The sequence below is a fragment of the Kogia breviceps genome, chromosome 5 (assembly GCF_026419965.1).
Source record: "Kogia breviceps isolate mKogBre1 chromosome 5, mKogBre1 haplotype 1, whole genome shotgun sequence".
NCBI lineage: Eukaryota > Metazoa > Chordata > Mammalia > Artiodactyla > Physeteridae > Kogia > Kogia breviceps.
The window spans coordinates 69,546,043-69,569,133 of record NC_081314.1 but is presented as its reverse complement, the minus strand read 5'-3'; the positions used below and the strand labels follow the sequence as shown (position 1 = coordinate 69,569,133).

The 23,091-nt window shown below is 38.9% G+C and overlaps 1 protein-coding gene across 2 annotated transcripts in view; it reads right to left on the bottom strand.

The window, feature by feature from the left end:
- Nucleotides 1–6,743: 6,743 nt before the first annotated feature.
- The window catches only part of KNG1 (kininogen 1), a 28,237-nt gene continuing 11,889 nt past the window's right edge, over nucleotides 6,744–23,091 (bottom strand). The window contains exons 6-11 of one of the 2 annotated variants that reach the window (XM_059063726.2): nucleotides 17,514–17,598; nucleotides 16,466–16,638; nucleotides 10,798–10,905; nucleotides 10,593–10,679; nucleotides 8,907–8,984; nucleotides 6,744–6,930 (exon numbers count right to left, since the gene is read on the bottom strand). In XM_059063726.2, coding sequence (XP_058919709.1) covers nucleotides 6,796–6,930; nucleotides 8,907–8,984; nucleotides 10,593–10,679; nucleotides 10,798–10,905; nucleotides 16,466–16,638; nucleotides 17,514–17,598 — 666 coding nt within the window. In that variant the 3' untranslated portion in view covers nucleotides 6,744–6,795. Of the gene's footprint in view, nucleotides 6,931–7,927; nucleotides 8,985–10,592; nucleotides 10,680–10,797; nucleotides 10,906–16,465; nucleotides 16,639–17,513; nucleotides 17,599–23,091 lie in introns of those variants that run through there. The other variant, XM_059063725.2, reaches the window with a different exon arrangement.

The window sequence follows — 23,091 nt, the reverse complement described above, 5'->3', positions numbered from 1 at the left end:
TTTTTCTCTTTCTGACTTATTTCATTCTGTATGACAGTTTCTAGGTCCATCCACATCTCTACAAATGACCCAGTTTTGTTCCTTTTTATGGCTGAGAAATAGTCCATAGTATATATGTACCACATCTTCTTTATCCATTCATCTGTCGATGGACATTTAGGTTGCTTCCATGAATGACCTGGCTATTTTAAATAGTGTTGCAATGAACTTTGGGGTGCATGTGTCTTTTTGAATTATGGTTTTCTCTGGGTATATGCCCAGTAGTGGAATTTCTGGGTCGTATGGTAGTTCTCTTTTTAGTTTTTTTAACGAACCTCCATACTGTTCTCCATAGTGGCTGTATCAATTTACATTCCCACCAACAGTGCAAGAGGGTTCCCTTTTCTCCACACCCTCTCCAGCATTTATTGATTGTAGATTTTCTGATGATGCCCATTCTAACCGGTGTGAGGTGATACCTCATTGTAGTTTTGATCTAATGTAGCATTTCTCTAATGATTAGTGATATTGAGCAGCTTTTCATGTGTTTGTTGGCTATCTGTATGTCTTCTTTGGAGAAATGTCTATTTAGGTCTTCCACCCATTTTTTGATTGTGTTGTTTGGTTTTTTGATATTGAGCTGCATGAGCTGTTTATATATTTTGGAGATTAATCCTTCGTCCGTTGATTCATTTGCAAATATTTTCTCCCATTCTGAGAGATTTTTCATCTTGTTTATGGTTTCCTTTGCTGTGCAAAAGCTTCTGGGTTTCATCAGGTCCCGTTTATTTATTTTTATTTTTATTTCCATTTCTCTAGGAGGTGGGTCAAAAAGATCTTGCTGTGATTTATTGTCAAACAGTGTTCTGCCTATGTTTTCCCCTAAGAGTTTTATGGTGTCCGGTAAAGACCTTCACTTCTGCATTTATCCTCTGGGGGGCAGCAGTTCCCAGGAAAGGAGGAAAGATACCCCTGGGAAAGGTGAGGGCCACTGGCAGTCATTCATTTCGTTTCTCATTTTTCCTGGCAGTGAGGGAAAACTTGCTTCTTACTGGGGCTGGACGCTCACAAAAAATCCTTACTCACCTGAATAAGATTTAAGCTGAATCACCTCTCAAATGTACAAACACTTATTCAGCAAGGACTATTTTGAGTCAGCTACTCACAGATGGGTCTCCACCTATTTTATGGATCCAGCTTTTGTAATATCAGTACAGTAACAGCAACAACAAATACCATACTTACTGAATTTTCTTACTCACTAAGTTTTTCAGCAGTGTATCATTATTAAAAGTTATTCATATATTTATCACAATTATGAAGGAACTTATGATAATCAAGTCTAAGGGCATAAAAATGGTCATATTTGTTGAATAAAAATTAGAGATTATATGTTATATTTACAACATGATTTCCTTTCTGGAATACACATACCTGCAGGCATTTTGAGAAAATATTTCTGGAAAGTCATAACCAAAATTTCAACAGTAGTTTCCTTTGGCTGGTGAGATTACAGGAGTTTTTATTTCTGGCTTTAACTTATTCTGTGTTTTCTAAATTTTCCATACTAAGCATTAAAGTATGTACTATAAAATAGTATATAAAATAAAGAATAGAGATATCATGAACCTTAGAGAAAAATTAATAGTGAAATTCAACATTTAAATGAATATTTAAATGTGAATAGCCTCCCTCTTAGTCCTACATTTTCCTGTTACATGTTCTGGCTTTTATTTATTAATATTTACCTAGCATAAAGTTGTTTGGGGGTAAATAAGATTTCAGAACTGAGTGGTAGTAGATGTTCAAAACAGAGAGAAAAAATGCAGGAGAGAGTCATCTGATCATTATTACTCTTGCAGGGCAACTGGGCAAATGTCACTGCCCACGTCTTTTTCCTTCTCCTCTTGGTCCATCAGTTCTAGATTTCCTCATTATAGTATTCTAGAATCTTGGAGGATGGGCCACCCCTGTCATTTGTCCTGCCCTCCTACCCAGCTCAGAGACTCTTCCCAGAATACCTCTAACTTCCTGGCCTCTTCTTCAGCACCTCCAGAAATGTGGAGCTCAGTACTTTTGCCTGAAATGGTTTCCCCCTTCCTCTGCCTGCAGCACTTCTACTCATCATTCAATATTCAAATCAGGTGCTCAGGGCTTCCCTGGTGGCGCAGTGGTTGAGAATCCGCCTGCTGATGCAGGGGTCACGGGTTCGTGCCCCGGTCCGGGAAGATCCCACATGCCGCGGAGCGGCTGGGCCCGTGAGCCATGGCCGCTGAGGCTGCGCGTCCGGAGCCTGTGCCCCGCAACGGGAGAGGCCACGACAGTGAGAGGCCCGCGTACCACAAAAACAAAAACAAAACAAAACAAAAAAACAAATCAGGTGCTCAGTTTCTCTGAGGCCCATGTGGCACAGTCATTGGTGTTTCTGAGTGTGGACTCTGGGGTCAGTAAGACCTGGGTTCAATCCTACCTCTTCTCCTAACACTTGCTGTGTGATCTTAGCCAGTTTATCTCACCTCTCTGAGCCTCGGTTTTCTTACCTGTAAAATGGGGTTCGCAGATGTGGTCATGTGTATGGGCTCTTCATGTGGTGTCCAGTACATAGCAAGCAAGTAATAAATGGTAACTGCTACCATTAACATCAGTGGTTTCAACGCTGACCTGCGGATTAAAATCACCTGCAGAGCTTTTAAAACATGATTTAATAGGTCTGGGCTGATTCTCCTAGCAAAGTTTGCATTTTTTGAAAGTTGCCCAAATGATTCTAATGTGTAGCCTGCCAGGTGGGGAACTGTTACACCAGCAGTTTTGAAAGTATGGTACCTGGACCGGCAGCACCAGGGAACCTGTTAGAAACTCAAATTCCAGGGTCCCCTAGGAGACCTACCAAATGAGAAACTCTGGAAGTGAGCCCCAGCAATCAGGGTTTTAACAAGCCTTCCAGGAGATTCTAAGGCATGCTAACATTTGTGAACCACTGCACTAGATTGTAAGCTAAGTAAAGGCAAGAACTGTTTGTCTTGTTCCATGCCATACATATTCTTAGGGCTTGACACTGTGCCATACACAAATTCAGTTTAGTTCAATCAAGAAATATTGGGACTAACCTGGTGGTCCAGTGGTTACGACTCCATGCTTCCACAGAAGGGGCCTGGGTTCAATCTCTGGTTGGGGAATTAAGATCCTGCAAGCTGCATGGTGCAGGCAAAAAAAAAAAAGAAAGAAAGGAAATAAAAAGAGCTCCCTGGTGGCTCCGTGGTTAAGAATCCACCTGCCAATGCAGGAGACACGGGTTCAAGCCCTGGTATGGGAAGATCCCACATGCCGTGGAGCAGCTGGGCCCGTGAGCTTCGGCCGCTGAGCCTGCGCCTCCAGAGCATTTACCTTAGAAATTAGACTTCACACCGTTGTGGGAGGGACTAGGGAAGTAAGATCCAGGGAAGAGGAGTTGGAGGATCAGAGAAAAGTTACAAATCAGCCTTGGGTCCTTTTTTAATTTTTAAGTTTTATATTGGAGTATAGATTAACAATGTTGTGTTAGTTTCAGGTGTACAGCAAAGTGCTTCAGTTATATTATATATGTATCTATTCTTTTTCAAATTCTTTTCCCATTTAAGTTATTACAGAATATTGAGCAGAGTTCCCTGTGCTATACAGAGGCATTGGTGCTTTCAAGAAAGCCAGAGCTTTTAGGAAAATCTGCACAAGCACATCCAGCTGCCAGAAGGACAGCGGAGAGTTAGTGAGAAATCTGTGGAAGGCGGTTGTCCCGGTGGGCCTCACGTGGCTGGAGGTCCACATGGCCGGTAGTGAGAGGAGGTCACATACAAAGCAGGGAGGATGAGGACAGGCAGGAGCTCTCAGCGCTTCTGCGTCTCACCCCACGCCTTTCGGGAGTAGCAGCTCTGTTTCATTTTCTCAGTCACGTATCAATTTCTCCTCTGAACAACTCTAGCCTAGAGCCACATAGCAGAGAGGCTTCTTTTATAATTCCTATTTAGCCAAATTGACATAGTACTAAATCACCCAGCTGGTAAATATTACTTACCTAAAAAGCTGGTATTTATACTCTCTTCAGGAGCTACTGTTTTACCCTTTACTTATTTGTTTATTTTTTTGCTCTGTGCGGTTTGCGGGATCTTAGTTCCCCGACCAGGGTTTGAACCCGGGCCCTCGGCAGTGAAAGCGCGGGGTCCTAACCACTGGACCACCAGTGAATTCCCAGCACCCAGTTTTTTGTTTTGTTTTGTTTTTGTGGTACGCGGGCCTCTCACTGTTGTGGCCTCTCGCGTTGCGGAGCGCAGGCTCCGGATGCGCAGGCTCAGCGGCCATGGCTCAAGGGCCCAGCCGCTCTGCGGCATGTGGGATCCTCCCGGACCGGGGCACGAACCCGTGTCCCCTGCATCGGCAGGCGGACCCTCAACCACTGCGCCACCAGGGAAGCCCCAAGTAGGATCTTTGTGGAGCAGTGAACCCGACTAATGTGACAGGAGGATGCTGAAGAGATGGAGGGACCAACTTGGAAGGATAAAATGAAGCCCAAGTGGGACGGTTTATAAAAATTTTTTATTGGGGCTTCCCTGGTGGCGCAGTGGTTGAGGGTCCGCCTGCCGATGCAGGGGACACGGGTTCGTGCCCCGGTCCGGGAGGATCCCACATGCCGCAGAGCGGCTGGGCCCTTGAGCCATGGCCGCTGAGCCTGCGCATCCGGAGCCTGCGCTCCGCAACGCGAGAGGCCACAACAGTGAGAGGCCCGCGTACCGAAAAAAAAAAAAAAAAAAAAAAGATCCTACTTGGATTAAATGTCTGTTTCATATGCTTTCGTCTAGGCTTCCCAAAGTGATTGTAAGCTCTTGGAGGGAAAGCATTTATGTCTTTTAAAATTTATTTCTCTTCTTTGCCTTGAGGTTCCCATAGGCTGAATATGTGAACACAAGTCAACTAAAGATGAGTAGAAGCACCCAATCACCACACTCGTGCTCTGAGCACCCAGGGAACCCCAAAAATGTGATGAGCCGGCAGGTATTTAAACTAAGACTGACAAAAAAGAAGGCTTACATCAATTTCTGTCATCTTACTGATGGCATCTTCATCTTACTCCGTACTTTTTTTTTTTAAAGACATAGCTAATGATTTTTTTTATATATATAAATTTATTTATTTTTTTCTGCGTTGGCTCTTCGTTGCTGAGTGCGGGTCTAGTTGGCGGCGAGCGGGGGCTACTCTTCGTTGCGGTGTGCGGGCTTCTCATTGTGGTGGCTTCTCTTGTTTCGGAGCACAGGCGCTAGCTAGGTGCATGGGCTCAGTAGTTGTGGCTCGTGGGCTCTAGAGCTCAGGCTCAGTAGTTGTGGCGCACGGGCTTAGTTGCTCCGTGGCATGTGGGATCTTCCCAGACTAGGGCTTGAACCCCTGTCCCCTGCATTGGTAGGCGGATTCTTAACCACTGCGCCACCAGGTAAGTCCCTTACTCAGTAATTCTTTAAAATGATTGCACAGGTTTCTCTTTGTTGACTTTCTCTTCAATCTGTACAATACAATGGAGTGGGATGTTTTAAATAAAAATTCAAGATTAAAAAAAATAATAAGTATTTCTCTTTTTCTCAGGACTGACTATGGTAAATAGCCAATGCCTGCGTGACTCCATTCTAGTTTACCATGAGCAGGACTCAGAGCAGCACCAGCCACAATGAGATATTTCATAAAGATTTTGGAGAGAAATAATAATCATCTCAGAATCAGAAATTATATTGATGTGTCTTTTGTAATGACAACATTGATGATAAAGCCTCGTGATAATATGGTGTAAAGGCGTTCAAGGTCTGAGTTTGAATGCCAGCTCTGTCGCATATTAACTTTGTGACCCTGGGCAGGGCTCCATGAGCCACAGTTTCCTCATTGTAAAAGAAAGGTGATCACGGGGACCTCAGAGTGGTTGTGAGGACTAAGTTACACACGAAAAGGAGCATTCAATAAACGTGTTTTGGGCTTCCCTGGTGGCGCAGTGGTTGAGAATCCGCCTGCCGATGCAGGAGACACGGGTTCGTGCCCTGGTCCGGGAAGATCCCACATGCCGCGGAGCAACTAAGCCCGTGAGCCATGGCCGCTAGGCCTGCGTGTCCGGAGCCTGTGCTCCGCAACGGGAGAGGCCACAACAGTGAGAGGCCCGCATACCGCAAAAAAAAAAAAAATAAAAATAAAAAAATAAACGTGTTTTGTTACAGAAAATTTTAAATCTCTTATTTTTTACTCTACTGGTTTTCTATTTTTTACTTTACCCAGATCAGAAAGATAATTTTACATTTTCTTTCAACGTTTTTAAGACTTAATATTTTCTGATAATGAGAAGTTGGTAGACATCATATTAACAAAAGATTTTTTTTCTTTTTTGGTAATTACCTGGATCATAACAAATAATAATAAAACAAGATGAATTTCTCTCAGCTTTGGGCTGGGAATCAGGAGGAGGAGGAAGAAGGGAAGGGAGAAAGAGAGTCCTTAGACTGGTGGTAGAAACATAACCCACTAACCCTTGACTGGGCACCCGTGATTAGGTCTCTGTGGTGGGGAAGCCCCACCAAAGGCATCCTTTCTCGGTGAGCAAGAATGCTTTGGGGCTGGGCTGTGAGATCCCAGGGCAGAGCCCTAGTGTCCATTCTCTGATCAGCTCCACTTTGCTGCAGGTTGGTTGTGGCTGAAAGGAGACCGCTATGAATTAACTACAAGGGAGAAAATCAAGTCAGAACTTTATTTCACCCAGCCACAGAGGGATAAAATGGTGTTCATCTCTATTTAAATTCTATCCCATCTTCTAGTCCTTTACGCAGAGGTTGTCGGGGCAATTGTGCCAGGTGCAGAGATTCTGCCCACCAGTAAGTTGACCTCACTCTCAGATTCTGGCTCTGCCCCTGTCTCTTGAGGTCGGCCCTTGTACTCACAAGACTTTACGTGGCTCTGTAAGTATAGTAAAACTCCATTAATCTGATGTTATCATGCAAAAAGAGAAAAGTGAAGCCACCAGTTGACAAGATGAGACTTTTTCCTGACATCATAGGTTCTTTATTTGCAAGCACAGATAATATTTGAAATGAAATAAAAACTCAGAGGCTCAAATGCATCCAATAAATTGAAGGAGCAGTGACACATGCATCCACAAGTGAGTGTAGCTGTATAAAGCCCTATCTGTTTCCCTAGGCAAAAGCACAGCAAGGGTTATAAAATATACGCCTCCTTCCCATTATCAGGCAATTAAAGATAATCATATTATTCTCTTTTGCAAAGTCCGTACACTTCAATGTTGTGGCAAAAAAAAATAATGCAATTATAAAGTGAGGCTAGAGAGAACTTTCTCATAAAATTCCTGAACAAAATTTATATCACATCTTGTGATATTCCCTTATCAATCATTAAAAAAAGATTTCCTTAAGCAGGCCTGCCTTTGTATTACTTCTTCTGCTTTCCATCCTTATCATTAAACTCAGAGCTACTAAACACTAAGGATTACTCAGTCTAGCCCTGGCAACAGAAAACTCCTATTTGAAAGCCTTGTTGCAAAGCACAGTTAATGAGTAAACAGAAATTACTGACTTATAAGAAACACTCTCACCCAGAAGGAGAATTATCAGAATAGCTTTGTCAAGTGGGAGTAACTGTTTAATATAACTAGCCCATTTTGGAAACAGAAAGTCAATTAATTTACTTTTTCTCTCCTGCCTGTGGCCAATCTGTCTTTCTCTCTTGTCCCTCTTTGACCTCTGGAGGTTTTTATTATTGTTTTTTCCCCATTAAGAAGTTCAGCATTCAGTCTCTTGACTTCCCTTATTTTCACATGTGCTCAGGGCCCAGATGTCACAGTTTATTCAAAATGTCAAGAATCTTTGTATGAAAATTGATGATGTACATTTTAAGGTACACATTCGTTATCAGAAAAGCAAACTGCAGTAGGCCACAAGTCACATTAGTTTGTCCATTTTCTGTGCTGGTTGAGAAAACTTGTGAGGAAGACTCAGAAAGGAGTTTGAATTCTGCGCACAGCTTTATGTCGTCCGTAGAGATTGATGGTGTCCCCATTAGGAGTCTCACCATTGCTCTCTAGGCTGTTCTGAACGTTCATGGTCTTAGTTGTATTATATCAGGATATTTGGACAATGGGGAGAGGGGATGATGAGATGTTAAAGAAATACCTGTGGCTGCATAAATTAATAAAGAGCATCAGAGAGACTGAAATCATGAAACTCTTTCATTCCTATAGTTGGATTCACTCCATTAACTGGCTTCCAGGGGCGTCCAGGACATTTGGGGGAAGTTGTTTCCGGAAAATCTGGAATCAATTTAAATGCAAGGCTATTTGGCTCTATCTGGATGTCAGGGATCCAATCATCATCACTCTCTGTGGGAGGTGGTAGTGTATTAGGCATCACAGTTGCAACGAGATCTGAGTCCTGAAAGTCAGGAAAGGTATTGGCTACACCTGGCTGGGCTAGGGAAGGGAGGGATGTTGGCCCTTCTGTCTTCTTTTGTATCTGTGCAGAAGAGGTAGTACTATCTTCATAAAAATTTGCCAAATACTCTGTTCTCCAACCATTGTGCTTTCCATTGTTTTTTCCTTTATTTTTATGTTTTCCATGGCCATGACCATGCTTATGTCCATGGGCTAGGTCATGTCCCCTTTGATGTCCATGACCCCTTTGGTGCCCATGCCCAAGACCATGACCCCTTTGGTGCCCATGGCCAAGACCATGACCCCTTTGGTGTCCATGGCCTTGGTCATGCTCATGTTTATGGCCATGCTCATGTTTATGGCCATGGACAAGGCCATGTTTTATTTGCTTTCCATGGCCCCAGCCATGCCCATGAGTGGGTCCTTGTTCTTTTCCTGAATCCCACTCTTCATCTTGTACAGGTGTCAGGAAAGTGTGGGGTGGACTTACGATTGTTCCTTCTTTAGTTTTCTCCACCGGTACTGATCGGAAAGGTGAAAAACCTGGAGGCCTTTTCATCAGTGAGATCTAAACAGGAGACATTAAGATGAATGCACTACTGTGAAAACCACACTATCAAAGAAGAAAGAAGGGACAGGGACCTGGCAATGTTATCTCAGTTTACAGTGGGTCATGTCTTTGCCAGATTTTTTTTTTTTTTTTTTTTTTTTTTGCGGTACGTGGGCCTCTCACTGTTGTGGCCTCTCCCGTTGCGGAGCACAGGCTCCAGACGCGCAGGCTCAGTGGCCATGGCTCACGGGCCCAGCCGCCCCTCGGCACGTGGGATCTTCCCGGACCGGGGCATGAACCCGCGTCCCCTGCATCGGCAGGCGGACCCCCAACCACCGCGCCACCAGGGAAGCCCTTTGCCAGATTTTAAGTACTATATTATAATAATAATCCAAAAAGGATGAAAATGAATAATATTTTTTCCTTTTTTGATTGATTTTATAATTTGTAGATATTGATTCTTTTTCTTAATGATACTCTAAACTAGAGAATTTTTTCTTTATCTGGAAAAACTGGATGGTTAACTATATAACCTCTAAGGTACTTTCTAAGCCTATGATTCTGTAAAGCCATGGCACATTACTTATTAGTTGATGCTGTTTCTATTAGCACAATTACTGCTTTTAACCTAAAAGGCCCTACCTGGCTTTAAGAATGGAATACATAGGCAGCATATACCACACTCACTCTGTTGAATTGAAACACATTAGAATATATATGTTCATAAGCTTGAAACACAGCCTTTGTATAATGTTTGTATTAGAGTATATACGTACCTACACATGGCGAAAACCTAAATGAGAACAAAGGGAGCGGAGGCAACTTGCATTGACGATACTGATTTGTGGATTGTTTCTACCTACACTTTCACTACCTATGAGGACATGGCAGTCGGAGGCACTGTTTGGTGATGCAAAGAGCATGGTCTTTTAAGTCAAACAAGCCAGACCCTACTAGTTACCAGCATCATGGTGAACAGAGTGGGCTCTGATTTGACCTAGATTTGAATCCAAGCACCACTAGCTTCACTTTCCTCATGTGTAAAATCGGAATGATAAAAGCACCTGCATCATAGAGTTGTCAGGAGGAACATATGTGTCAGGTCCTCAGTACCGTGCCTGGGAGGGAGGAAGCACTTGAGAAAGTTCTAATTCACTTTAGGACTTTAGCATCTTCGTAATTTTTAGTGTCTCAACCTTGACAGTAGGGAAAGTATTACTTACCTCCCAGGGTTCTTTTAAGAATTAAAAAAATGATGCAAACTAATGCTTCTCAAACTTGAATATGGGTATGACTCCCTTGGGGACTGTGTTAAAATGCAGCTTTTGATTCAGGAAATGTGGAGTGGAGTATGAGACCTGCGTTTCTCCCAAGCTCCTTGGATATGCTTCACTAAGAGAGCCTGTTGTGGACCCATGGGGCACTGACAGTGTCTGAGAAGTGATTAAGAGGACTGCTGCTCTCCTTTCTAGTCATAAAAAAAAGAGATCAGCACAGAAATGTGAGACTTCTCCCCATTTTAAAAAGATAGTCCCCCAATTCACTTAAATAGTTGTTCATTTTCAACCCCAAAATATGATTTTACAGAATGAGCAGAACCCAAACCAACTGTCATTAGAATCATACCTGTCCAAGTGATTGACAGTTGACAGTAGGGTAAATTTTTTTCTCCCAAGGTACCACGTAAATATCAGCTTTACAGTTTAGAATTGGCTATCCACAAAAACAGAAGCCAAAAGAGAGAACAGTGTTATTCATGAGATACATAAACAAGCATAAAACATCATACAAGTTTCCAGGGAATAAGTAAGATGGTTGCGTTACTACTCACACTATGTTTACTGATCTCACAACTTTTGGTCAATTCTTCATTACTTTCCTTAGAACATGTGGTTTCCCTGACCGTGAACACAATAGAATATTTTTTTCCAGCTACCACCTGGAAAATGAATTAGTACAAAATAGGAGCTTAATTAACACTGTGTAATAAATCATATATTTCACCATAAGGGCTTTTAGGGGAGAATATTGAAATTTTAATTATACATTGACCAAATGAGAGCTACACTCAAAAAGCACAAATATTTGACAACAAAACTTTGTATGCATGTTAAAATATTTGGCTATTGGTTGGGCTCATTTCAAATGGGAAAAGAAAACCAGGCTATAATTTTTATATTTTTCTGAGTTTTATTGTTTAGCAGCTGCAAAATTCACTAGTAATTCTAAGCCTCAAGTCATAATATATAGACTCTAAGAAGAGTAGGAAGTAAAACATAAACATTGCCTTTAAACACAACCTTATTGTCCTACCAAATCTTGAATCAGAGAAATACTGAGTTAGTACCACTATAGAAATTATGTGGATTAAATTATGTGAATAGGAAAATTATTTGGATTTCTAGCACACTTCTCTGAGTTTTTTAATATTAAGAAATTATTTTAAGCTCTAGCACTCTAGCAATATTTTAAATCATTATACAATGCTGTCTTCTGTTAACATTTGTGGCCCATTTTTTTCCTTTTTTTTTTTTTTTTGGTCTAGAAGAGGCATACTTTATTTATTTAAAAAGTAAAAATCATTGTGTGTGTTTTTTTTTAATACACGGACTTCAACAAAATCCCAAGCACAGTTTTTTTTAAAGACTTACAGCCTTTATATACTTGAAAAACACATTTTATAAAATGTTTTAAAATTATATATATAAATTTAAAAGTTAGGGACTTCCCTGGTAGCACAGTGGTTAAGAATCTGCCTGCCAGTGTAGGGGACATGGGTTCGATCCCTGATCTGGGAAGATTCCCACATGCTGTGGAGCAACTAAGCCCATGTGCCACAACTACGGAAGCCCACATGCTTACAGCCTATGCTTTTCAACAAGAGAAGCCACTGCAATGAGAAGCCCACACACCACAACGAAGACCCAACACAACCCCCCCAAAAAAAGTTAGTTGATGTGGCTCAATTTTCAGGCTGTTATTCAGTATTTCATTCTAGGATTTAAATGTGTGTGTGTGTGTGTGTGTGTGTGTGTGTGTGTGTGTGTGTTATGGACTGAATGTATCCCTCCCAAATGCATATATTGAAGCCCTAACCTTCAAGGTGATGGTATTAGGAGGTGGGGCCTTTGGTAGGCAGCTAGGTTTAGATAAAGTCATGATGGTGGGGCCCCCATGATGGGATTAGTGACCTTATAAGAGAGAGACTAGACCCCGTTCTCTCTCTGAAATGTGAGGACACAGTGAGAAGGCAGCCATTTGCAAGCCAAGAAGACAGTCCTCACCAGGGAAACAAACTGGCTGGTTTTTGGACTTCCCAGCCTCCAGAACTGTAAGAAATAAACTGCTGTTGTTTGTCACTTAGTCTATGGTATTTTGTTATGGTTGCCTAAGCAGACTAACACTGTGTGTGTGTGTGTGTGTGTTTAATATTAAGTAGCTATCAAAAAGAATATATCACATATATCTGTTGACCTGGAGGGTTGACCATTATTGAAAAAATAAAGTTATAGGGGGATAGTATAATCCCATTTTTGTAAAAGCAAATCATAACAGTCTTTTTGATCTCTTTATGTTTTTTAAAAGCATGGAGAAATTATGGTGGGAGGAGGATGAGGAGAGCAAAGAGTCACAGGAAGAACTAAACTCCTCCTCTACATTTCCTGGCATCATTTTGCTAGGTAAGCACAGTTAAATTTTTAGGACAAATTTGATAATTAACTTTTAAAACTCCAGATATGTATAAGTTGGGCAGGAAGGTTTGAAAAGCGTTTTAGAGTCATACTTTGGTGATCATGAATTTTGTTGCTTATTTCAGAGTATACTTTAATCCAGTTTGTTTGACATTACAGTTGATCAATGTGATGTCGCCTAAGAAAGCTGACAATATGTGACACAAACTGCAGCTGTTGGCTCAACACTATTCAGGGTCCAGAGGGGAGGAATAAAGTAGACCTAATAACATCTTCTGTTCGAGGGCCTCAAGATCGCATCCATATTGCCATTCTTATCAGGCGCCATTCTTATCAGAAGTCTTCCCTGTTTAAGCCCATCCTGCCCAAGTTTTGTTTTTAAGGTAGAGAACACTATGTAGCAATATAAGTTCCAAATGCATTAAAACATTTAAATTAAAGAAATAAACTAGAAAGATATAAAAAACATTCATCAATTCTCAGGATGATGAAGGCTTTTTGTAGGTGAAAAACAGAGGAAGGAACCAGGAGGAAGGGAAAAATGTCTAAATTTGACTAGACAAAAATGAAAACTGCTTCTCAAAAGTCACCATAAGTAAAGTAAAAAGGGAAAACTGGGAAGAATATGATATAGGGTCAATATGACCAATATTTAGTGTTGGTCATAGAAAGCCCAACACCAAAAAGCTGGACAAAGGACATGACCATATCTTTTGGAGAAGTTAAAATGGTCATTAATCCTGAAAAGAGTTTACTTGCATTAATAACCAAGGATATGTACGTTAAAAAACAATGCAACATCATTTTTAACCTTGCGTGTTGGCAAAGGTGAGAAACAGCGATGACACCTGGTGTCGGCCAGGTGCGGGAAACATGCAGCTTCAATCACTGATGGTAGGAATATAATTCAGATCAAGACCATCAACCAGTATCTTACACCCAGGTGGTGTGAATGTAAATTGGCGTAATTGCGTATCACTTGGTAATTTGCATCATAAGTCTTGGACATCTACGTATTCCTTGACATTTCTAGGACTTTGTCAAAGGAAAAATCCTAATGGGCACACACAGATCCTTGACGTGTGTTCATCTGTGCAGAGGCAGGGAGGGACATTGACAGCAGCAGGGACAGCGGCAGTAGGGACACAGCAAAATGAACGGTATATAACAGAAATCACAACCATTCACATGTGCAAACGAAGGATTTAAGAAATGTTTGGTGTCTGAAATATGAAATCAACCTGGAAGGGACATGCACCCAAATAGGACTAAGCATGCAAAGCCAAGGCAAGACTAAACTTGTAAAACAAACCTAGCAATTTGGCAAATTGGTCATTTGGAGATTGGCTATTGCAAATTCATTATGGTAAGTTGATTTCCAATAATAATAAATTGGCTGCTTCCACTAAGGCTGCCTTGAGTAACCAAATTGCTCTCTTTACATGCAAAAATCAGTAAAGAGTCACCTCTTAAAAGTAAATTTGAAATTCTCACAATATTCCAGATTAATTTGGCAAGTGAAGGGATGTCATTCCCTTTCAATTCGTAGCATGATCTATTGTGGTTCCCCTTGCACCCTTAGCGTAAACAAACACACACCTATTCTAGTTTGTTGACTAATTTACAGAAAGAACTGTGACTACCAAGACTAGTAGTTCACTCTTGAGAATGAATAGTTCTCTCCTGACAGTAACTCTCTGACATGCAATATACGGTGGAGTACAAGACTGTTCCTGCATCCTTAGGAATAAAGGAATTTCACAGAAAAGCAGAAATATAGAGTGAGAAGAAAAGCTGACAAAGACAGGAGTAGTACGGATTGGTAACTCCTTCAAGTAAGCCTAATGTGGGTCACGTGTCAGTGAAATCAGGGAGAGGAGTTAGCGACCGGGACAGGAATAAGTGCCTGAGTAGGAGAGAGATCAAGTGTCAGTTTTATTTTAATACAGTTTGTTGAGGTCCTTTTTTTTTTTTTTTTTTTTCTTTTTGCGGTACGCAGGCCTCTCACCGTTGTGGCCTCTCCCGCAGCGGAGCACAGGCTCCGGACGCGACGCTCAGGCTCAGCGGCCATGGCTCACGGGCCCAGCCGCTCCGCGGCATGTGGGATCTTCCCGGACTAGGGGACGAACCCGTGTCCCCTGCATCGGCAGGCGGACTCTCAACCACTGCGCCACCAGGGAAGCCCAGCCCTGTTTAGGTCCTTTTTTCCACCCAATTATAAAACCACTACAGGAAACAAGAAAGATGAAAATAAACAGCCCATTGTGCCATTACCTAAAAGCTACCACTATGAATAATCTGAGGTATTTCTTTCTTTTCAGTATTGTTGCCTGTACTGTTTTATTTTTGGTTTTTATTTTTTTTAGGCTGCACAGTGTGGCATGCAGGATCTTAGTGCACTGACCAGGGATTGAACCCGTGCCATCTGCAGTGGAAGCGCAGAGTCTTAACCACTGGACCGCCAGGGAAGTCCCTATACTTTTAAAAATAACACAACTGAGTACAGAATGTTTATTCAATTTTATGGCCTCTTTTTTTTTTTTTTTTTTTTTTTTTTTTTACTGAAGTATAGCTGATTTACAATGTGTTAATTTCTGCTGTGCAGCAAAATGATTCAGTTATACATATATATACATTCTTTCTCATATTCTTTTCCATTATGCTTTATCACAGGACACTGAATATAGTTCCCCGTGTATGTCCTGTTTTTTTGCTGCATATTATAACATAAGCATTTTCCACATCAAGAACTCCTCACAAAGATGATTTAAAATTGCTGCTTAATATTCCATTGTACAAATCTACCAGACATTATCTGATCATGTCTATATTACTGATCATTTTTATGGTTTACTTTTTTTGCTCTTGTAGTTAGAGCTGCAATGAATATCATTGTATTTGAAGATTCCTTCTATTTTAGATTTCTAGAAATTCAATTACTTAGCCAGAATTATAAACTTTTTTCTGGTGAGATTTTCTTCGTTATTGATAGATTATAAAGATCATCTTGGTTTGCTACAGGAGTTTGGTTCTACTTTGATTACTTTTTTTAGCTTGTATTTAGGGAAGCCCGTTTTGAGGTTCCATAAAAGGAATTGTCCATGAATACATCGGTCATAGGCTATTGGAGTTAGAAGGGATTTGGGCTCTTCTAATCCAGCCACTCATTTTACAGATGCTGTGTGAGTGTGAATGACTGCCCAGGATCACCTGGGATGCAAGTGGTGGATACTGTGGCAGAGCTGAGTCTCCTGACCTGCAGACCAGGATACTCCTTATCCTCTACTGACAGGCATGGACAGGAGAGATGAATCCCCAGAGGGTACATTTGTAGGAGAGAATGACACCCCAGGCAGGGAACAAATGACATGAAGATGAATGTGTGAAGAGAGCCTGGGGGACAATTGGCTGATGTGGCTGAGCACAAGGCATTAAGTGATGTTATATGAGAGATGAGTCTAGAAAGGCAGAGGATAAGTCTTGCTTTTCCTAGACCTGAATTTTATTAATTATATATATATCATCATTGCTAATATTTATATAGCACTTTAGATTTTGAAAAGTGATTGACATACATTATCATTTTTAACCCTCACTGTAGTCCTTTATGGATAAAAGAGACAATATTTTAAATGACTTCTCCAAGATCACACACCAAGCATGCAGCGAGGTTGGGACCTGAAATTCAAGTCTACCAAATCCCATTCACCAGGTATACTGTTTCCCAATCCAGAGCCAAGATCAGTGGCAAAATTAGTAAGCAATTTGCAATAGATAATCACTATTTCTGTAGCATAATTTACAGACCTGCACTGTTGCTTTTTCCACAGTGACAATCTTGAAATAGAAGGTTCCATTATTCTCTGCATTAAACTTTGCGATGGAATGATCCAGAAGCTCCTCCAGCTCTGGGCTGTTGACAGGTATAGATGTGGGGCAGCCAGCGCAAATCCTGGTGGGTTGTTGTACAATATCCTCCCCTGAAAGAGGCAAGTTTTATATCAGCGTGTGCACTGAAGGAGCTGTCTAGCCTAGTATTGTGCCTTTCCCACATGTGATCCCACATCCATTTATAGAGGGCCACATGGCAGCCCAAGGCCCAGCAGTGAGTGGGTGGAGGTTGCCTGTCAGACCTCCAACTTACTGCCTCTCCTCTCTTCCTCTCCTAAGAGCCAAGTGTGTTTAGGGAAACTTTCAATCAGAAGGTGTTAGTTAGTGACAATCAATAGGCCGCACTTTTCTTAAGTTTTTGCATTTTTAATGGAAACTGTAAAAAGCAATGCTTAATGTAAAGGAATGATTTTCTAGTGGGAAAATTTTAAATCCTATGATTCTGGTAAGCAGGCAACTTCCATAATGCTTTATATTGTACAATGTATACAACTGTCTTCCAAATATGAGAAAAGCCAACTCTTGGTATAAGAAATACTGACTTGACCTTAAACTTGCACTATCATCCTTTCCCCACATTATAACATGCAAGGGAAAAAACCTTTAATTGAAAGGATTTCATTCTGAGTAGTTAAAAATGAGATACAGCTTCCCCAATTCACAATATCTGATGCAGGGACAGCATGTATACAAGAAAGACCAGCTGACATATCTGAAGGCTAGCTTTGCCCAGAAAACATAAATTTTCCCTTCTGTCACCATATTCCCTTCTGCCACTTGCCGAGCAATCTCAGCTTCACCTGCTGCAGCACAGCAGGGCTGAGATGGGGCACAGTGTTCCCAGTAAGGTCTGTGGGTCATGTAGATTTTGTGGCATATCATGGGAACCAAAGCACAATATCTATGGAAAGACTTAGCCAGTTGTCTGGGACCAATGTGAGCACCAATATGTATCATCCTGTACCTGGATAAACGTCACATGTCTGCGAGAAGGAAGCAATTCTTAGCTGGATATCCACGTATGCTTTATCTGTACATTCACCGATATTCTGGTTTTTAAAAAGCATATAAGAGCATAAATTAAAAACATTTTTAAGAATCTTTAAACGACTAGTAAAATTAAAAATAGGATGTTGACTTTGCGAATCATCACTTAGAAAAAAATAAAACATAGTCTATTTTCAAAAGACAGACTAAGAAACAACGAAAAAGTAGCGCCAACACCAACAACAAATACATACACACAAACACACAGAAACATGAAAAAAGATGACAAGAATATCTAATGTAGAAATAATAGCCATACAAGTGAATGGGTAACATTTTCTTTAGCAAGACAAGGACTTTCAGATTAGGTTAAAACCAAAATCAGTGTACTACATCTTTAAGAATAATAGCATATAATAAAAAAGATAAAGAAAGATTAAATATAATGGATGAGCAAAGCCACAAGAAGAAAATATAAACAAAAAAGGAGCTAGAGTATTGTTAATACTGGACAAAGTAAAATTCAAGGTAACAACTCATAAAGGTAAAAGAAAGATAATTTTTTTAATCTAAAAGCATGAAATCAAAATGCATAAAGCAGAAAACATATATAAATAGAAATGGATAAAAATAATTGTGCTGGGAAACTCCAATATATAACTATTATATAACAGGCAAAATGTATAAAAAATAAATAAGGTCATAGAGGACTTGAATACATAATAAAGATTTGTTGAAATGGTATTCTCATATGATATACACGATTTAAAATGATACCCTCATTAAGTATAATGCAAATAATATTTCTAATTGCTTTTATACTAGGTTACAAGAAAGTCTCAATAAATTTTGCAAATTGAAAACAATACAGGCCATGTTCTTTGACCTCAGTACCACAATGAAACAAAAAACCTCCCTAAAAATTAATAACATATGTTTAAACAAATAAACAAACAAAAAGTACTTGGAAAAATAAACACACTTTCCTAACTAAAATATTCATTGATAAGGAAAATAATAAAAAACAAACTGAGGGGCTTCCCTGGTGGCGCAGTGGTTGAGAATCCGCCTGCCGATGCAGGAGACACGGGTTCGTGCCCTGGTCCGGGAAGATCCCACATGCCGCAGAGCGGCTGGGCCCGTGAGCCATGGCCGCTAGGCCTGCGCGTCCGGAGCCTGTGCTCCGCAACGGGAGAGACCACAACAGTGAGAGGCCCGCATACCGCAAAAAAAAAAAATAAATAAAAAATAAAAAAATAAAAAAAAAAATAAAAATAAAAAAATAAAAAACAAACTGAGAAAAACGCGAATTCCACATGTTGCCAGGGCAGCACCCAGAGTTAACTCCTGGCTTTATACGCTTCCACAATTTAAAAAGAAAGGCAAAAATAATCAAAACAACCCCAACCTCAGTGTTTATCTCAAGAAGTTAGAACAAGAAGAACAATAAACAGCCTTAAGGAAAACAAGAAGGAGGAAACAATAAAAATAAAAGCAAAACCAGTGAATTAGAAAACAGAAAGCACTAGTATTAATAAATAAATCCAAATAATCATTCGTGGGGTAAGGAAAAAAAATCAAATGCATAAAAAAGGAAACCTAACAAAGGATACAGAGAAATGTAAAAATATAAGAGAATATTATGAACAAGTGTATGCTAATTTAAATCTCAAAGAAAGACACTTTTCTGGAAAACTATAAATAACCAACACTGACTTAAGAACAAGAAGAAAACTTGAATGGACCAATGACTAAAGAAGAAATGGAGAATGCTATTACTACTCTCAATTTACATCCCATTTTTCACCTCCAAACAGCATAGATGTTTTATAGATGAAAAATTTTTTAAATTAAAGAAATATATACTGTATTTCCATGCTATGTAAACCATTTCTGAATACAGAAAAACTACCCAATCATTCTATAAAAGTATATTCTAGATACCAAAACCTTAAAAAATAGAAGGCACACACAAACACACACCCAGAAAACTGTTAAACCACTTTCACTTATAAATGTATATGTAGACTTCTTAACTAAACTAGAAATAGAATCCAAATGCATGTTTAAAGAATAATTAACACTAAACAAGTAGAGTTTAGTTTAGGAATCTAAAGATTACTATTAGGAAAGTTGTCAAAACAGCATAGATTAAATTAGAAAAATATGATATTTCATACATATTCTAAAGCATTTGCTAAATTCAACACCAATTCCTTATTTAAAAACAAACCAAAACTCTTTAAAAAGGAGGAATGTAAGGATGTTTCCTTAACATGAGGAAGAATATCTACTGGGATCCCACAGCAATATTACACATAACTACAAAATTCTAGAGGCTTTCTCAATAAAATCAGGAATAAAACATGAATCTGTGTGATCACCACTATTTAAAAAATATCTCTGAAAATTTGGGTCATTTCATTGAGACATGAAACAAAAAAAATAAACATTGGAAAAAGAGAGATAGTATTATTTGCATAAGGTATTATTATAGATCTAGAACAATCAAAAGAATCAATAAAAAGACATTAGAGTTAATCGGAGAGTTCAAGAAAGTTTCTGGATATAAGGTAAGTGAATCAAAATGTATACATTTGTATATAACAATAACTTATTTAAGAGAATGAAAGGAAAAGTTAAAAAAAAGGATTTAATTCCTAATAACAATAACCAAAAACAACAAAACAAAACCTAGTAATAACTTTAGTGAGCATTGTTCTGAATATATTTAAGAAAATCACACAACTTTAGAAATATAAGATAAAACTTGACTACATAGAGATGTACACCAAGTTCTTGACTAAAAAGACTAAATATAGTACATATGCCAATTCCTCAAATTAATTTAGAAATGTAGTGCAATTCCAATCTATGTGACAGTGTAAGTTTTTCTTCCAAACCTCTTCTAAGATTGGTTTTAAAGATATAAACACTAGAATAATAAATCATGTATTCAAACTAACTATGAAGCAATGGCTGTTAAAATATGGTAGTGTTGGTACGAAAACAGAGAATAGATTTTTTGTAAGAAATTATTACGGGATAAAGTTTGCTGCAAATTTTGTGGAAGGAAAGACTGTTAAGGTATCTGGTTATTCTCTTGAAAAAATCAAGTTAGATACCTCACAAGATACATCAGAATTAATTCCATATAGTTTCAAAAGCTATATTTAAAAATACTGACCATAGACAAACTAGAAAAAAAAAAACATATATAGTGACTGATGAGCAAGTTGTAGAAAGATTCAAAAGGGAAATATTGATAGATTTGGTCACCTATAAACAAAAACTATTTGTAAGTCAGAAATACCATAATGAAAACTAAAAAGTAAATAAATGAGAAAATATGACAAAACACTGATACCTTTAATATAAAAATACTATTTCTAAGTCATTAAGATTTATCCCAAGCTGCTGCATAGCACAGGGAGATCACCTCGGTGCTTTGTGACCACCTAGAGGGGTGGGATAGGGAGGGTGGGAGAGAGGGTGATGCAAGAGGGAAGAGATATGGGAACATATGTATATGTATAACTGATTCAGTTTGTTGTAAAGGAAAAACTAACACACTATTGTAAAACAATTATACTCCAATAAAGATGTTAAAAAAAAAAAAAAAAAAGATTTATCCCAAAAAGAAATGGGCAAAGGATATAGAAGACAATTCATAAATTCAACCCATAAATTTCTAATGAATGTATGAAAATATAATGCTTAAATAAATGCATATTAACTATGTTGTTGATTGAGAAAATAAAAACTAAAAATGTTTTTGTCTATGAAATTAGCTGAGTTAAAAAAATACTGAATTCTATTAAGGGTAAACATTGCTGATGGAATGTAAATTGGTGCATTTAGCAGTTAACCTATATATATATCAAGAGTTTTAAGAGCTTTCATACAATTTTATACTATGTGTAAAGCCAGGACTTTATACTGAGAGAAAAAAGTGCCTAACAAATAGCTTTATTCTAAAAGATGTTTGGTGAGTTATTAATTAAAATAAAAATGGAAACAACCATTTTCTTGGTGGGTTTTGAACAAATGACCAAAAATAGGAAAGTAATTAAAAAAATAATCTATGGTATCTTCACTAGGATATTCAAAGTTATTTTAAAAGTTTATCAAGAGTTCTAATGACATAGAAGAATTCTTAGGTGAAAAAAAATGTAGCATGTAAAATAATGACAACTACAAAAAGGCAAAAAAAAATCACTCAAAATTGCCCATATTCCCCACCAAAAAAGACAAGAGGGAAATATATTCACATAACTTTGGGTGTTTGGGTGTGTGGTGCAACATTATTATTTTTTGTTTGTTTCTGCATTGTCTTGAAGCTTTCTATGGATATTTCCAATAAAGGAACACACATATAAGAAATGTACTCCAATAAAGATGTTAAAAGAAAGTCATGCTTTTTAAAGATACAGGGAATACCACACTTATAGTACCTTAATTTTGGATGGGGAGAAGGATGCTGGAGATAGCTCAGAAGTTCTCAGTATTATTAGCACATTTTGTTTACCTGAGAAACTTTTAGATCATCTGACTCCAGGGACTCACCCCAGACCAATTAAATCAGAATGTCTGGTATGGTACTGGCACAAAAACAGAAATATAGATCAATGGAACAGGATAGAAAGCCCAGAGATAAACCCATGCACATATGGTCACCTTATTTTTGATAAAGGAGGCAAGAATATACAATGGAGAAAAGACAGCCTCTTCAGTAAGTGGTGCTCGGAAAACTGGACAGCTACATGTAAAAGAGTGAAATTAGAACACTCCCTAACACCATACACAAAAATAAACTCAAAATGGATTAAAGACCTAAATGTAAGGCCAGACACTTTAAACTCTTAGAGGAAATCATAGGCAGAACACTCTATGACATAAATCACAGCAAGATCCTTTTTGACCCACCTCCTAGAGAAATGGAAATAAAAACAAAAATAAACAAATGGGACCTAATGAAACTTAAAAGCTTTTGCACAGCAAAGGAAGCCATAAACAAGACGAAAAAACAACCCTCAGAACAGGAGAAAATATTTGCAAATGAAGCAACTGACAAAGGATTAATCTCTAAAATTTATAAGCAGCTCATGCAGCTCAATATCAAAGAAACCCAAACAACCCAATCCAAAAACGGGCAGAAGACCTAAACAGACATTTCTCCAAAGAAGATATACAGATTGCCAACAAATGCATGAAAGAATGTTCAACATCATTAATCATTAGAAAAATGCAAATCAAAACTACAATGCGATATCATCTCACACCGGTCAGAATGGCCATCATCAAAAAATCTAGAAACAATAAATGCTGGAAAGGGTGTAGAGAAAAGGGAACCCTCATACACTGTTGGTGGGAATGTAAATTGATACAGCCACTATGGAGAACAGTATGGAGGTTCCTTAAAAAACTAAAAATAGAACTAACATACAACCCAGAAATCCCACAACTGGGCATATACCCTGAGAAAACCATAATTCAAAAAGAGTCATGTACCAAAATGTTCGTTGCAGCTCTATTTACAATAGCCAGGACATGGA